This window comes from Rhinolophus hipposideros (genome assembly GCF_964194185.1).
Source record: "Rhinolophus hipposideros genome assembly, chromosome: 8".
In the NCBI taxonomy this organism is placed as follows: domain Eukaryota; kingdom Metazoa; phylum Chordata; class Mammalia; order Chiroptera; family Rhinolophidae; genus Rhinolophus; species Rhinolophus hipposideros.
Window position 1 is genome coordinate 56316423 of NC_138054.1, and position 16019 is coordinate 56332441.

The window sequence follows — 16019 nt, forward strand, 5'->3', positions numbered from 1 at the left end:
AATGCCACCAGCCAAGATCTCAGGTGAATGCATCTTTATGAGTGATCCCAGCCAATACCAAATGGAGCAGAACTGTCTTGTCAACCTGGAGCACCATGAGAAATAGTACATGTTGTTTTAAGCCACAAGTACTGGGTTGGTTTGAAATACAGCAAACAAACAAACAAACAAACTTGGAACCCTAAAGAATGCTCAGATTAAGGGTGAACCAAAAATAGACTAACTCTCACAAAGACTGAGGCCTGGCTTCAAAAGAAATTTAAGAACTCAACAGGTAGACTTAACAGTAGATGAAATGTAGCTGAAGAGAAAATTTGTGAACTAGAAGAAAGGACAGAAAAAAATCCAAACTGAAGCACAGAGACAAAAGAATAAGAAATACAGAAACAAGCATAGGAGTCAGATGTGACTCAGTGAAAAGAACCTCACATTCACGTAACTGAAGTCCCCAAAAGAGAGGAGAGAATGAAATAGAATTAATATACATAGAAATAATGGCTAAGAATTTTCCAAGCTAGTAAAAGATTCCAAGCCACATACTTAAGATTGTCTCTACAAATTCCACTGAAGGTAAATACAAAGAAAATCACCCCGGGACACATTATAATAAAACTGCCAGAAACCAAGAAAGTAAGACAAAGATTATAGATTGGATAAGAAAACAAAACTCAGGTTTTTTTTTTGGGGGGGCAGATATATTATTAATATTTTTCTATTTATCTGAATCACTTCAAAATAAAATACTTTTAACAAAGCTTTTTTTTCCCCCCGCCCCTCCAACCCACCTCCCCTTTGGCAACCATCAGCTTGTTCTCTGTATCTATGGGTCTGTCATGCAGGGACTCTGGGTCCCCTCCCTGCACAAGGACGCAGGATATGGTGAGGCCACAAAGGAACACCCACGGAGCCATAGATAGGGGAGTCATACCACTATAGTCTCGCTGGCGGCTGGGTTAGAGACACAGGAAGCAGGAGCCACATGATGCGCAATCCACAGTCCGCTTCTCTGCCAACCAAGCAACCTGCCAGCATAGCTATGGCAGTTACATTAGTGGCTAATGGCTAACTGGTTACAGTGGATGGCCATCTGACCAGAGCTGATGGCCATCTACTACCCAAGCCAGCCCCTTTCCACGTGAGGTCAAGAGCCTGGAAACTGCTCTCTGGGACTCTGTCCCCATAGGGTGTTTTTCTTTTGTTTGTTTATTCATTTGTGTTTTAGATTCCACATATAATTGAGAAATAGTATATGTCTTTCTCTGACTTATTTTACTTAGAAAATACTCAAGTCTTCATTTTAAAGTGGTTATGTAGGTAAGCTGATTCGTCTTATTTCCTAACTGGATTCTCCACCTTTACTTTATTCCCTTCTATATCATTCTCCACACTGCAGTTAGGTTGATCTAAAATTTAAATAACACCACCTCTCTCCTCTACATAAATGTTTCAGGGGCTTCCCACTCATTCAGAATAAAGTTCAAACTTCTTATCCCAATTTAAGTGGTCCTCTCAGATCTGGTGTCTACCTTTCTAGACTCCTCTCTACTACCTCTCTAGAACTCAGCACTCCAGACATACCACCCTGGCTTTTAATTTCTCTAAATTACTTTCCGTATGCTGTTCCTATTCTTTGGAACTCTCTTTGGAACCCTCATTTCATATTCCTTTTCCCTGGCTTTCCTACTTTCTGTAAGATTATAATTTAAATATCATTTGCTTTTGGAAACTTCCAAAATTCCTAGATGGGGTACTTTACTCCACAGAGGGCAAAAAATTTGCCCCTTATATCCTGAAACTTCCGTATCAAAGCACCTATTACACTCTATGATCACTGCTTATTCGTCTATCTCCCTGTAGAGATGGTCAGTAGAAACCCTGCATGCTTTGCTCACAGTTGTCTCCCTATTCCTCAGTTTGACTCAAAATACACATTCAGTAAATATTTTAAATTACTTATTAGTATTAGAAAACCCTCATATCTTATCTTCAAGACAGTCCATCATATCTCTCTTCTAAACCTAACTTTTTTTCTAGAAGCTTCTAGAGGATAATGTGAATTGATCTTACTGCAATAAAAATACAAAGCAAAAAATAAATACAAATGTTAAGTGAAAGTATGAATATTCATACCATAGGCTCCTCCCCTGCTTTCCCAATTCCACAGTTCATAGCGCTCACTTGCTTTCTTACATGCAAAAAAGTGTGATTATACTATTTGCATCCTTAAGTGACACTCTGGCTTTTTAGTCACTCCAAGATCCGGTTCATAAATGGCCTTCCTTGTTTTGTGTTGCCTTGGTGGCTCCTTTCCAGTTTTATCAGAGTTTGTTTTTCTCTGCTTCCTTTTCTCAGCTCAGCACAGCTTCCTCTGTCATGTTCTATAAACCTACCACTGTTGATGAAGTCTTTTTATGTGCCATCTGAATTGGTCAGTTTTGTCTCATTGCCTCGTGAGTTTTATTTCGAATTTTAGTGGCAAACAACTTTTTCACCTGTTACTTCCGCACCCCTTGTAACTCATTTATTAATTTGGTCACTGACTTAACTCTTGAAACACTGGACAAAATTGAATACCATCACTTTGCCATAATCAAATTTTGTCTGCTTTGTTGCATCACCAGTGCCAAAAACAGTACCTGACACCCAATCAATACTCCGTACATATTTTGTTGAATAAATTAAATACCTTGGCATGTACTCGACAGGCTGCTTGAGATGATTTACTTTTGTTCTTTATATACCATAGATAAATATTTAAAACGCGGTTTGGTACCTAAGAGTTGAAAATACTTAGTAAAGTTTTATTTCAGTATATACATTGTGACCAGATCCAATTACGGGTATTCTTCCTTAGGAGGTTCATTCTTTTGTTGTCGTATAAGAAGGTGTTTTTATTCAAACTAAAGAGACTTTACTTCCTTTGGCTATTTAGACCTCGTCTCTTGTTTATCATCTACCCTTTAATTAGCACAACAAATCCAGCTAAGTCCTTTAAATGTAAGCAATAGTGATAAATTCATCCTGTAAATCAAATTGCTGGTGCTTATAAACATAGGTAGCAAGTACCAAGCAAGAAGGGCTTACGGTCCAGGAAAAAAAGCTACTTGAACAGATAGAGTGCCAAGAAAATTTCTCAGTACTGCCAATAATTTAAGATTTGGGATAGTGGAGATTTTAGTGACTGCTGGTTGGCAACACGACGGGCTTCATGGGCTAAGAAAGGTTAGGTGGTGGACTTCAGGGTTCTGGAAGAAACAGGGTGAGGGCATTCAGAGACGACCTAAGTTAGCAGGTGCGCAGTGAGATCGGAAAAGGCATCAGGACCTTGGAAGGAGGTGGGGAAAGAACCTAGAATAAGCGATGGATTGAAGAAAATTGAAGAGGTGGGGGGGAATAGCCAGCGCCAAGGCTAAGATGGGGGATTGAGGACTCTAACGCTAAAGGTGTCGAGAGAAAGCAAATAAAGCAGGCCTTGGAGGGGAAGAGGAATTCTCACAGAGAGAAGGGAAAAGGGATGGAGTCCCCTCCCGCACAGGGCAGACACAAAGGGGGCATCCCGAGCCGAGCAGGAGGCGGCAGTAGAGCGCGGTGGGTGGGTCAGCAGCAGGGGGGGCGCGGAGCCCAAGGTGCGCGGCTGAGGCCGAGGCTCTGGAAGGAAGGAGGTGCGGTCTGGGTTTTTTTTTTTGGTGGACATTTTCATAAAGGTCACTGGAACTTAGAGTTCATGCTGTAAAAATACATTTCAGATTTGGGGGATATTTTCAGCCTGAGGGTTTGGTCCCAGTTCAGTTAGGTTTTATTGAGGCAGGTGTTGGTTGGAAAATTCAGTTAAGGGTTGGGAATGTCAACCAGTTGAGGGTGAGTTCAGTGAGAGATGAAGGGACTTTGGTCAAGTGCGTGGAGGTAAAATTGCAGCTCGGGTGGGTCGAGATGCCGGGTTTGGGCGTGAATTTAGGTTGCCGCTGGGGTGTGTTTCAGGCAGCGTGGCGGGTGCATTTCCGCGGGAACCGCGTGAATTTCCTTCGGTACCGCATTTCAGGCGGGGTTGGAGGTGACTGCAGTGGCGACGAGCGCTTTCCGTCCTGCGCGGCGCGCGTTCCGCGCCGATCTGGGGCGAGCGAGTCCGGGCCGGGGCGTCCGGCGGGGGCCGCGAGGCTCCGGGCTCGGGCGGAGGGACCTGCCATCAGTGCTGCGCAGGATCCACGGCGAAGGGACTTCGGGGACGCTCCGCTCCGGGGGCGAGCGCCACTTCACTCCCGCCCCTCCCGCTCCCGGGGGAACCTGTTGCTGGAGAAATGGGCGGGCGGCGGCGGCGACGCCGGAGGACCCTCCCTCGCCTCCGCCGGGGCCTCGCGGCGGCCCTTTCACCCTAGAGACGTCCTGCGGCACGGCCCCCTTCCTTCGCTCCTTTAATTAAAAAAAAGGGGGGGAACCGCCCCCACCCCACGCCGGTGCAGGGCGAGCGTGGCGGCGGCTCGCGCCGCTTCCGGGAGCGGAGGCGCGGCTCCGCGGGCCGGAGGCGGAGGAGGCGGAGGCGGCGGCGGCGGAGGAGGCCAACATGGCGGCGCGCAGGGCTGGGCCGGGCCACCGCCGCGCCTGAACGCCGTACCGGCCTTGCTCGGCCCGCGGCGCCCACGCCTGCACGCAACCTGGCCGGGCGGCTGCGGACGGCGCAGGCCAGGAGCGCAGGGGCCCGTCGGAGCGCGGGGCGGCGCCGAGGCGGCGCCGCGCGACCCGCCAGGCCCGGGACCCGCAGCCTCGCCGCCCGCCGGCCGGCGCAGCCCGAAGGCCGGCGCCATGGAATCGGAGGAGGAGCAGCACATGACCACGCTGCTCTGCATGGGCTTCTCGGACCCTGCCACTATCCGCAAGGCCCTGCGCCTGGCCAAGAACGACATCAACGAGGCAGTGGCGCTGCTCACCAACGAGCGGCCGGGCCTAGACTACGGCGGCTACGAGCCCATGGACAGCGGCAGCGGCGGCCCCGGCCCCGGGCCTAGCGGCGGCCCGCGGGGGGACGGCGGCGGGGACGGCGGCAGCGGCCCCTCCCGCGGCGGGAGCACCGGAGGTGGGGGCGGTTTCGACCCCCCGCCCGCCTACCACGAGGTGGTGGACGCCGAGGTGAGGAGGGGCAGCCTGACCTCCGCGGGAGAGGCCGGTGGGCTGGAGCGGACACACCCCGTTGGGCTCGGCGTGCGGAGGGACCGCGGGGCAAGGGGTGGCACGGCAAGAGAACGGAGCGCCGGGCTCGTGAGGGACGCAGGTCGCCGCACGGGAGTCCAGTGGGAAGAGGACGCCATCGGGGACGGTCTGCATAGGCGTTAGGGATGCGGGGCAGGGGTGCGCGGCAGGGCGCGGAGGGGGTCTCGCGGGCTTCGGGCTGAGCGTGCCCGGGTCGGGGATGGGCACCACGAGGGTCCAAAGCTGGCCTCGCCGTGCGGGAAGACGAACGTCAGCTTGGAGAGTGTGAGGGGGAGGACGCGTGTAGTGGGTTTCAGAAATGGGGTACGAGTAGACTAGGCCGAGATTTCGTGGCACCCGGTCTCCGTGAACGAGTAGGGGAAGCACCAGGTGCACAGTCAGAGGAAAAGTGGGATGGGCCCGCGGGAATAGTGGCCTTTGCTAGGGTCAGAAGAGGACTCCTGAGGTCAGGCATGGAGTTGGGGTGTTAGCCAAGGACCAGAAAGAGAGGAGATTGGGCGGGATCTAAAATGAAGAGGAACTGGGCAGAGGCCAGAAATGCCAGGAATTGATAAAAGGTGGGAGAGGGGGCTCAGCAGCAGTAAGTTTGGGTTGGGGGCATAGGCGTCAGTAAGGTCAGGTATTATTAAAGCGGTGGGGATAGGACAGAGAGAGGTTAGAGGTAAGAGGCCAGGGCAGGAACTAGGCAGTGACGGGGACTGGAATGGCAGGATGAAGCTGGGACCAAGTCTGGATAAGGGGAGCACTGATAACAGATACAGTTAAAGATGAGGGGAAACTGTCCCTGGGAGTAATTGGATACCGAGGGACAGGGTGGGAGATAAACGGGAGTGAAGGAGCTCTGTTAAGGAGAAAGGGCCATCTAGCGGAATGGCTTTGATGACAGATCTCAAGTCTGGGTGGAGAAAATTAGGACTGTTTAGTTTGGAGCAAAGAACCTGGGGGAAAAATAGACTTTAACTGACGTTTAACCAGCAATGAACCAAAAGCACCATGGCAGCTCACAGCAGGAATTTTGGTCAGATTCACTGGATCATGTATCTCAAAGGGTCCAGTAGAACAGGTTGGCCTGATTACAAAACAACACAGATCTTCGATTAGTGGTGTGTTCTTAAATAGAGATAGGAATATGGGTAATTCTTAATGAAGCTAAGCCTTCTGAAAAGATTGTTCCTAAATGTTATGTTCTTTTAATTATATGCTTTTGTAGCAGTTGCTTGGACTGAAGTAGATTGGGAAAGAAGGTGGCATTTCACAAAACCAGGTTTCTTCACAAGATTTCTTTGTTTTCCAGACTTATATACACTTGATTGATTGCCCTCTGTGTTACCCAGTAACTCAGCCGAATCATTGACTAATGTATGGAAGTAAAGATTGTTATTTCTAGTTTGGGAATTTTTAAAAATTCCATATGATTAAATAACTGTATTTAAGTCACTTTTAAAAATCAGCTTCTTTTTGCAAAGTCCCCATCAGTCCTTTCCTTGTTCCTTCCAGTTTTGACCCAGTTTTGAAATCAAGAAGAAAGTCATTGCATTTTCTGAAGGCATTTGTATAACTCTACAAAGCTCAGTGTATCCTCATTTTGTGAGAAATTTTATTCTTTTTTTGTCACACCTTTTAATTTCTTGTGATTGGAAAATCAAATTATATTGCTTAGTGATACTTTACCATAAACTGTACTGCTTGTACATTTAAGTACAAGGAGGTAGGACTGGCTTCTTTTCACACGACAGGCTGAGGAGTTTGCTTTCAGGTAAAATTTATATTTTTTGGAGGAGTTGTGTCAAGTTTTCATTTCCTCTTGACCTGTCAATTTGGCCTGGGGAGGCTGCACCATTTAATTTTGAGAGTTCACAAGGGGCTGGTGACGGACATTGCTTTACCCAGAAACATATTCGCAGGAATACAGGCAGTCACTTCCTGGTACACAAGAGCCTGGTGAGAAAGTTTAACCCAATTTTTGCCTCTGTAGTTTTATAAATCTTCTTCCATGCCACCTGTGCAGCTTGTTGGTCCTCCTTGCTGTGGACAGTAGGAAACAGGGTTTTCATCTTGGGGAATAGGGAAAGATGCTAATTGTTGCTGAGCTCCTACTACAGCATGTCAGGCACTGTATTAGGTGCTTTATACAGTTTATTTAGTCCTCAGTGAAATAGTTACCATGTTTCCCCCAAAATAAGACCTAGCCAGACAACCAGCTCTAATGCATCATTTGAAGCAAAAATTAATATAAGACCCTGTCTTATTTTACTATAAGACTGGGTCTAATATATAATATGATTAATATAAATAGTATAATACCGGGTCTTACATTGATTTTTGCTCCAAAAAAAAGCATTAGAACTGATTGTCTGGCAAGTCTTATTTTCAGCGAAACACGATAATAACATCACCCTTTTAGATACACAATTAAGTAGTGGCAGAGTCTGAATTTAAACCCAAGCCTCTCTGACAGTGTGTTTTTCACTCTGCTCAGCTAATGGTTTTAGTATTAAATTCATTTAGGATAAGAAGGAAAGAGGCAAATTCTTAGGCTACTGTACAAGTCTAGGAATGATGTGGCAAGCCCTGAATCAAGGCATTAGGAATAGAATCATGGGTAGAATGAAAGGAGAATCATAGGTTTTTAAGGCAGAAGACTTCAGAAATTAGTAATCAGTTCAGCTATCTTGTTTTACAAATGCAGTCTTGCAGGCCTCAAAGGGGAAGTGGTTTATCCCCACAGAGCCAGTTAATAGAAGAGATGGCACTAGAACTCAGGCCTTCTCACTGCAAGCCCAGGGCACTTTCTCCCTATCAGCTGCTTTCCTTTCAAAGGAAAAAGGGACAGGACTCAGTAATGAGTTAAAGGGGATAAAGAAAAGGGAAGTGTAACAAACAGACTGGGTGAAGTTTGTCAGGTCTTGTGTGACTTACCCCTTTTATTTCTAAAAAATATGAGTACCTTATTTTAAATTATATAAAGCTTTATGTGATGCCTAGAAAATTTCAGTTTCAGTGTCCTTTTAAAAATGGGAATATACAGATTAAAATCTAATTGTTAAAAAAGAAAAAATGATTGTATGTATTTTATATGTGTAGTTTGGGGACAGGAATGATCCTCTCATTCAGTAAACATTTAATACCTTCCATGTACTGGTACTGGAGTTAGAGTGGGGAACAGAACGTGGAGGTTACATTCTGGTGGATCCTAGTACAAGGCCTCTCGTTTTACAAGAAGTGATTTCCCAAGGTCATGTAACTAGTTAGATAAATCAGTTTAGTAATTTGGACCCATGCTTTAATTAGGATTTGGTTTAAAAATTAAAATTTGGAAAATAAAAGCAGTTCACTTCTGTTTCAATAGAAGGAAAGAGGATGCAGATTAAAAAGACTAAATATCTAGCAGAACACACAAAACTGCACAGAAAGTCACCTTTTTAATATCCTCCAATAAAGTAAAGATATTGCTTTGCAGAAAGTTGTGTTTGGTTGTTACTAGTACTGTTGGGTGTAGATATATAATTCTTAGTCTCTGGGTCTGAAAGGAACTTTGAGAAGCTATTCACTTTTGATTTTGAATAGCATTTCTTGAATAACCTTTCCACGGCAGATAAGAGTCTGTTCTAATATTAAAGAGAGTGAGATCTCACAGCTGCTCTAAATAACTTATCCAGATGTTTAACACTCCCACCGTCAGAATTCTTTACTCTTTCTTATACGGTTTATGTAAACCCTCTGGCTAAGGGCATGCCCAATGATTCTGCCCTCCACAGGTAAGGAGAGTTGATCCTTAAAGAATTGTGATCCTGTCCAGGGGGCCAGTAGAAATTAGAACCAGGTACTGTTAGGGCAGCTTATAAAATTTAACAATTGTGAAATGTTTACCTTTTTTATTATTAAATCTCCTTGTTTGTCTTTAGAATATACGAAAACGGATTTTTTCTTTTTTTTTTTTTGCAAGGAGATTTCAGTTCACAGTTAGAAATAACCTTCTGTGATAATTAATGTTCTTAGAAGTGACATTGGATACTGTGATCTAACAAGTATTGCAAGCTCCTTGTTTTGTTCCTGTTTTAATGTGGACATTCCTTCTTGAGTTATTTTGTCAGAAGTATTTTGCAAGATTTCATCTTTTTTTGTTTTTTAAAGAGCCCCAAAGTTAGTCCTGCTATAATAGATCTAAATCACATAAAAATAAAAATCACATTAATTTGTAGTTCCTTAACTCATTTCTGTTTCTTTTTTCCCCCCCTTTGGTAATAAGTGGTAGTTATAAATGAATTAAAATTATAATACTATCAATATTTATATTGTTTTATAATAAAATTCATCTCTTTTTCTCCCTAAAACACACAATCCTAGTACATTTGTGGAGTAAATATCATGTAAATTTTAGTTAATTATTAGTGACTTGAATATATGACCCATAGTTTGTGATTTACTATGATTTTGTAAATTTTTTTAAAAGTCCATTTAAAGGTATTACAGTAAAAAATAAGATAATGCCAAAAGTCAGTTGAAAGTAGATGAAATAAAAATAAGGAGTGTGAAAGATTAATTAGTATAGCCTAATTTTTGAAAGGAAATTTTCTTTATAATTTAGTATATATGTGTCTCCTTTGGGAATTAGGCCTATGAGCTCATCTAACAGTTAGATTCTTACCTTGTAATTACCTGGCCATATGCTATTAGAATGAATGTAATTTGGCACGATGGAATACCTTTCATGTATCAGTGAGTGTATAGTTCTAGTGAAATCATAGTAGGTAGTGACAACTTTTTACAGCATAATAATGCTATTAGCTTAGATTTTGAAAGCAATTACAGTATTAGAAAAGTAAATGTAATGTTTTAACAATTTGAGGAAAGGGTTTCAACTTTAATAAGAACTTAAATAGCAGACATTAGGGTACTACATATTTTTGTGCTTACTGCTCAAATATCATGTAACATTTTACTTGAATCTGAGTGTGAAGGTGAAAAAAATTTCACTTTTAGTAAAAACTATTATATTTAGAAAAAGTTAGTTAAATAATACTTTTTATGTGTGGAACTCATTTTTCCGGGAAATTTTTTATTGGAACACCAGAGAGAAATAGGAAGTAAAATACAGAAGATTAAACCATTTCAAAACACCCCCATGCATTTAATGTACTAAAGTTCGTTACTTTTCACTCATTTGTTTAACTTGTTTTTTAAAAAAACATAGTTAAAATAAGTTTAATATTAGTTTTCCTTTCAAATTAGAAGTAGCCAATTAGAAGAGTTTTGCAGTGGTTCAAACATGAGGTTAGAGTCTGTTAGAGGCAAGCACATTTGACAGTAGTGAGAAGTGACAGGAGGAGCTCGATGCAGTGGTAGAGGAGGGGACAGGAACCTTTAAAAGCAGATTCAACCAAAGCAGCCTAACCAATTAGTACAGGGTGACATGAAACAGTTTTCTGTGCTTCTTGACCCTGAGAGGATAACTATTTGTAATGATGCCGCACTCAAGAAAAAGTTCCAGTATGCTGTTTAAGAAAGTTCAGGAATGTGTGACACATTTTAGCAAGGTTTTAATTTAAAAAATAGAAGAAGGAAGTTGGGCATATAAAAAAGTAAGCTTCAGGTTTGGAACATTCGTGTATGAGGGACATTTCACTCTGAGATTACTAGAATGCAGAGGCACTGCGAAGACAGTTGTATTTCATTTTTGCGAAGAAAGTTGTATTTCATTTTTGCGAAGAAAGTTGTATTTCATTTTTGCGAAGAAAGTTGTATTTCATTTTCAAAAGCGTACATTTTGTTTCACATTCTTGTAGGGAGTTTTAGTTTCTTTTTTAAGTGTGTATTTCTCATTATCATGGGAATTTTTATTCAGTATTGAAACATTTTTCAATCACAATTGATTTATAAAATTTTCTTATTAAGCTCATATCAAGAGTAGGTGACATTGTTTATTGTTGATAATCTCTGTGGTAAATTTTTGGATAGGATTTTATAACCATTTTGTTTTTTATTATATATTTATGAGTTCACTTCTCTAACAGTGAGAAACCTGAGTTTCACCATTGGTGGCTTACATTTCTCTCCCTGACGGGTGTGTGTGTGTGTGTGTGTGTGTGTGTGTGGTTTGAGGTGCGAGGGAAGAGGAATCTACTTGTTTTAAAGATTAATCTTAAACTAGTTAATGGAATGAATAACTAGATTTGGTTTATTTTTATATGTTCTGAAGAAAATAGCTAACACAATTGAGTCGAAATTTTGTTCTTACAATCTTTCCAGATTGAAATTGCAAAGGTCTGTGGAATCTTTTCCTAGGGTTGACTTGAAGATTTGATTTTTTTTCTTAGAAATAAAGAACATTTTAGGTGCCCACCAAAGTCTTCTCCCTTCTAAAGATAATCTTCACTGTTCCGGCACACAGGTTGCTTTCCTATAGAACTTAGCTATTCGTATTGTGAAATTTGATTGACACTATTTGATATGCTTTTACTTAAGTTTAAGGTGTTTAAATTAGAAATATTTTATTTAGAGTAGTTAGATACCGTATTTCCCCGAAAGTAAGACCTAACTGGAAAATAAACCCTAGCATGATTTTTCAGGATGCTCATACCATGTTTCCCCGAAAATAAGACCTAGCCGGACAATCAGCTCTAATGCGTCTTTTGGAGCAAAAATTAATATAAGACCCGGTCTTACTTTACTATAAGACCGGGTATAATATAATATAATGTAATATAATATAATATAAGACCAGGTCTTATATTAATTTTTGCTCCAAAAGACGCATTAGAGCTGATTGTCCGGCTAGGTCTTATTTTCGGGGAAACATGGTAATATAATCCCTACCCCCAAAAAAAGCCCCAGTAAAGATCATTAGCCAAATGGATGCATTTAGTACATCCATTACAACACACAACAGACATATTGAATTATAAAATAATATTAATATATAATTAAATATATAACAAATAATATTATTGACATTAATACTTAAATCATAATATAAATTATTTGTAAATACCCAGGCGGGTGCCTTTGGACGAGAGGTAAACGCCTGTGTAAACAGATGAACTCAAGACTTATTGCCGAATGATCAGAGTATAGACACAATGCACGAATAACGTGCGCACTTGATAATGAATGGACGTGGTTGTGTCTAATATGAATCTTCATAATTCAATACATCGTGTGTTGTAATGGACGTATTTAATGCATTCATGTGAAATAAACGTTTTCTGAATTTTGGTGCCTGCAATTTTTCGTCACTTGTGTGGATTATTATTCTTAACTGTCATCATTTTTGTTGCCACTTCTGTCTCGTAAGTCTTCAGTTAACACTTGATTTAATGGTAGATTTAAAGGGAACAATATTTTGACCCCCAGACAAGATGAGTGCAAAAAGAAAGAGCTATTCCATAGAATACAAGAAAGGAATTGTGGAGGATTCCCGGGGCCAAAATCTTACAGCTTTATGCAAAGAGAAGAAGTTGGATCCCCAAATAGTCCAAAAATGGCAAGCAGAGTATGATAACCTCAGTCAACACGTGGACAAGGGGAATGCTAAGAAACACAGTGTCAATCAAGTCGGCAACCATTATTTCCTGAGCTAGAAGACATCATCTGTGAATGGATTGCTGACAGGAGAGTAAAGGCTTTGGTTGTGTGCAGGGCTGATATTCAAGCATTTGCCCTTGCAATGGCACCACAGTTAGAAACATCCCCAGAAGAATTCAAAGCATCACCACACTGGCTGGAAGGCTTCCTTCAGCGATATGAACTGTCTCTAAGATCGACAACACTGTTCAAGCTGGAAGATACTGAAGTTATTAAACATGCACTTGCTTTCGAGACCTTTGTTGATGGCATCGACTTTTCTAAATACCAACTGTCCAACCTCATTGCTATGGATGAAACTGCAGTGTTTATGGGCCAAGGATCTCAAACGACAATTGATCGGAGGGGTGCCTCGTCAATCTATATTCCCTCCACTGGTTATGAAACTGCACGTGTTACCTGTATTTTGGCAATTCGTCTGGGTGGAAAGAAAGCCCCACCTCTAATCACTAAGGGCAAGAAAGATAAGGTTGAACGTGTTTCAGGCATTTATGTTCTTGAAACAGAAAAAGCCTAGTGCACAAGCAGTTATAAGGAAGTGAATCAATTTAATAATGCTGCCACTTGTTTTGCGAGGTGGCCAAAGAGGTCTGCTAGTCTAGGATTCAGCCAGCACTCACTGTGCTGAAGACATGAAGAACTTCCTTGCAGAGAAAAGAATAGATAAAATAATGATTCCTGCAAGAATGACTGTCTCCAGACTCTGGATATTGCAATAAACAAGCCATTCAAGGACCATTTGCACATGGAAATCAATGACTACATTGAAAACAGAATGGAGAGAAATCGTGGAAACGTTGTGAAGCCTCGCCTGCAAGAGGTTGTGACTTGGGTGAAGAATTCCTGGGATAAAATCACTGACAGCTGTGTTGCCAATGCATTACGAGCAGGCTACATGGACAAGAAGTGCTCATTTAAGGAGAGCTCTACTGCTGGACATGAGAGATTGGGGCCAATGCTTCTGCAGGAAATGGAGTCACAAGAAATTCAAGCCGGTGATCGCTGCACTGTACACCTGAAGCTGAAGCTGAACAATAATATATATGTCAACTACAACTTTATATGTGTGTGTGTGTGTGTGTGTGTGTGTGTGTGTAGTTACAAGAAACAGGACAGCATTAGGAATAGAGACAGTGGAAATGTAATGGTTGTGTGTGATGTCAGAGGGATTAGTAGATGGGGGAGGGGGGTTGTCACTGTGTGAGGGATATAAATGATAAATGTCTAACTATTACATTGTTTTGTGCACCTGAAACTAATTTAAAAAATGTTATAAAAAAAATTCAAGCCGGAATTTGGGGTTTAGAGAGTTATGACGATGTTCCAGTAGATTAAATGACTGTATTTGAATAAATGTAGATTTTTGTATATGAATAAATGTAGATCATTGTACATGAGAAAATAAGACATCCCTGAAAATAAGCCCTAATGCATCTTTTGGAGCAAAAATTAGTATAAGACCTGGTCTTCTTTTCGAGGAAATACGGTAGCTTATTATTTCTAGTTGTAAGAAAATTGCTAGGAATATGTGATTCAGTAGGACTTTTCAAATTTGTATCACAGTTTAAGCTTTAATGGAACTTCTATTTAGTTACTTTTCCTGCCCTTCTCTTCTGCCTGCTCCCCTCTGCCCTCATCTAATGTCTCATAACATTTTGTGTTAATTGTTTTTAGGATAATGTTTTATATGACTCCAGTGTGTTTTTTATTGGTCTTTAGATTACCTGCCAACTTTTCAATACTCAAAAGATCTGTGACTCTTTTTTAAAAACAGCCATCTTTAGAGCATAGTTTTGTTTTGCTTTGCTAAAGGGATAGTATAGAAATGCACACCTGGCCCATGCAGCCTTCCTTTGTCACCTGTTTTCTGTGACCTGTAGTAGTGTCATGATGATTGGGCTGTTGCTAGGCTCCAGATCCAAACATTCCACTCACCTGACTCTGTCTTTCATATACTTTTTTGTACCCTCTTAAGTCTATTTGCTCATTTTCAAGAGGGTAGAACGGCTATTTCTGGTATTTTTATTATATGGAAAATAATGTTTTAAAACTCTAGATTTACATTAAAAATTTAAAAATCAAATTCCAATTATAAAAATGGACATTAAACTAAAAATGTCAGAGCAACAAAACAGTTAATAGCCCATTTAACAAAATAGCCATTCATTCATTAGGTTGGTGCAAAAGTAATTGCGGTTTAACTGCAATTACTTTTGCACCAATCTAATAATAGGTTTTTATTGAACACTTATTGTGTACTAGGCACGGAGCTAGGTGTTGGGAGTACAGTGATGAAGCAATCACATAGTCCCTTCTCTATCACAGTTTCAGGGCTGGTGGATTTCATGTGCTCTAAGTTTAATAAATTGTAATGATCTAAAAGTCAGAAAAACATTTGAATAGTGCCTTAAGAATTTTTTTGTGATGTAATTTGATCTATAGTGGTATCCATTGCCAGGAAACCAAATGATTTGTTTTTTCAAGATATATTTCTTTAATGCTATGGAATGTACAGAATTTGTATTTACTTACTGGTTGGATGTTTAATATTGGTATGTTGATGATTCTCCTAACTGGTATCTCTTTTAAGAATGGTGCTAATTATTTCAATTAAATCTCATTACTTTTTACCCTAAAATCATGAGTGTTTTCATTTTTCCTAGAAAAGAGAAATTTCTCTAAGAATTTTAGACTAAAAATCTCTAATGATTGTTGATACAAAAAAGTTATTTTAAAGCTAGAGGAATGTTGTTGATTTTGGAAAGACTTATGATGGTGAAATTAGTAGTGACTCTGAATGAAAACCTGTCTAGGATTAGTAATATTAGGAATTCTTAGTTTATTATTTTGTCTTTTGTGGTCAGGATTATGTTAGAGTGGACTGTCTTTGCTAAAGCAATATTTTTAAAATGTTAGTAATTTTCATTTTGTAAGATACACTTCATGTGATATCTGCTTCATTTCAAATGTTTTGGTGAGTTATAGTAGAAACAGATCATCCTGTATTTCACTAGTTTATATGTCACATTTGTTCTTGAGAAAACATCAAGTATCTATTGAGCAATCAGTACTCTCAGTGTTGAAATTACACCAGGCGAAGATCTCTCTCCCCTTCCCTCCCTCCTTCCCTACTTCCCTCCTCCTCTCCCTCTCCCTCTCCCTCTCCCTCTCCCTCTCTCTCTCTCTCTCTCTCTCAATGTGTGTGTGTGTATATATGTGTATCTATACACACA

At 41.1% G+C, this 16019-nt stretch overlaps 1 protein-coding gene across 3 annotated transcripts in view; it reads left to right on the plus strand.

The window, feature by feature from the left end:
• Positions 1 to 3599: 3599 nt before the first annotated feature.
• The window catches only part of USP24 (ubiquitin specific peptidase 24), a 128408-nt gene continuing 115988 nt past the window's right edge, over positions 3600 to 16019 (plus strand). Inside the window, exon 1 of one of the 3 annotated variants that reach the window (XM_081055781.1) lies at positions 3600 to 3662. Coding sequence is in view for 2 of the 3 variants with exons in the window: in XM_081055780.1 (XP_080911906.1) it covers positions 4798 to 5121 (324 nt within the window). In the remaining variant the exon portion in view is untranslated. Of the gene's footprint in view, positions 3663 to 4429; positions 5122 to 16019 lie in introns of those variants that run through there. The other 2 variants (XM_081055780.1, XM_081055779.1) reach the window with 2 other exon arrangements.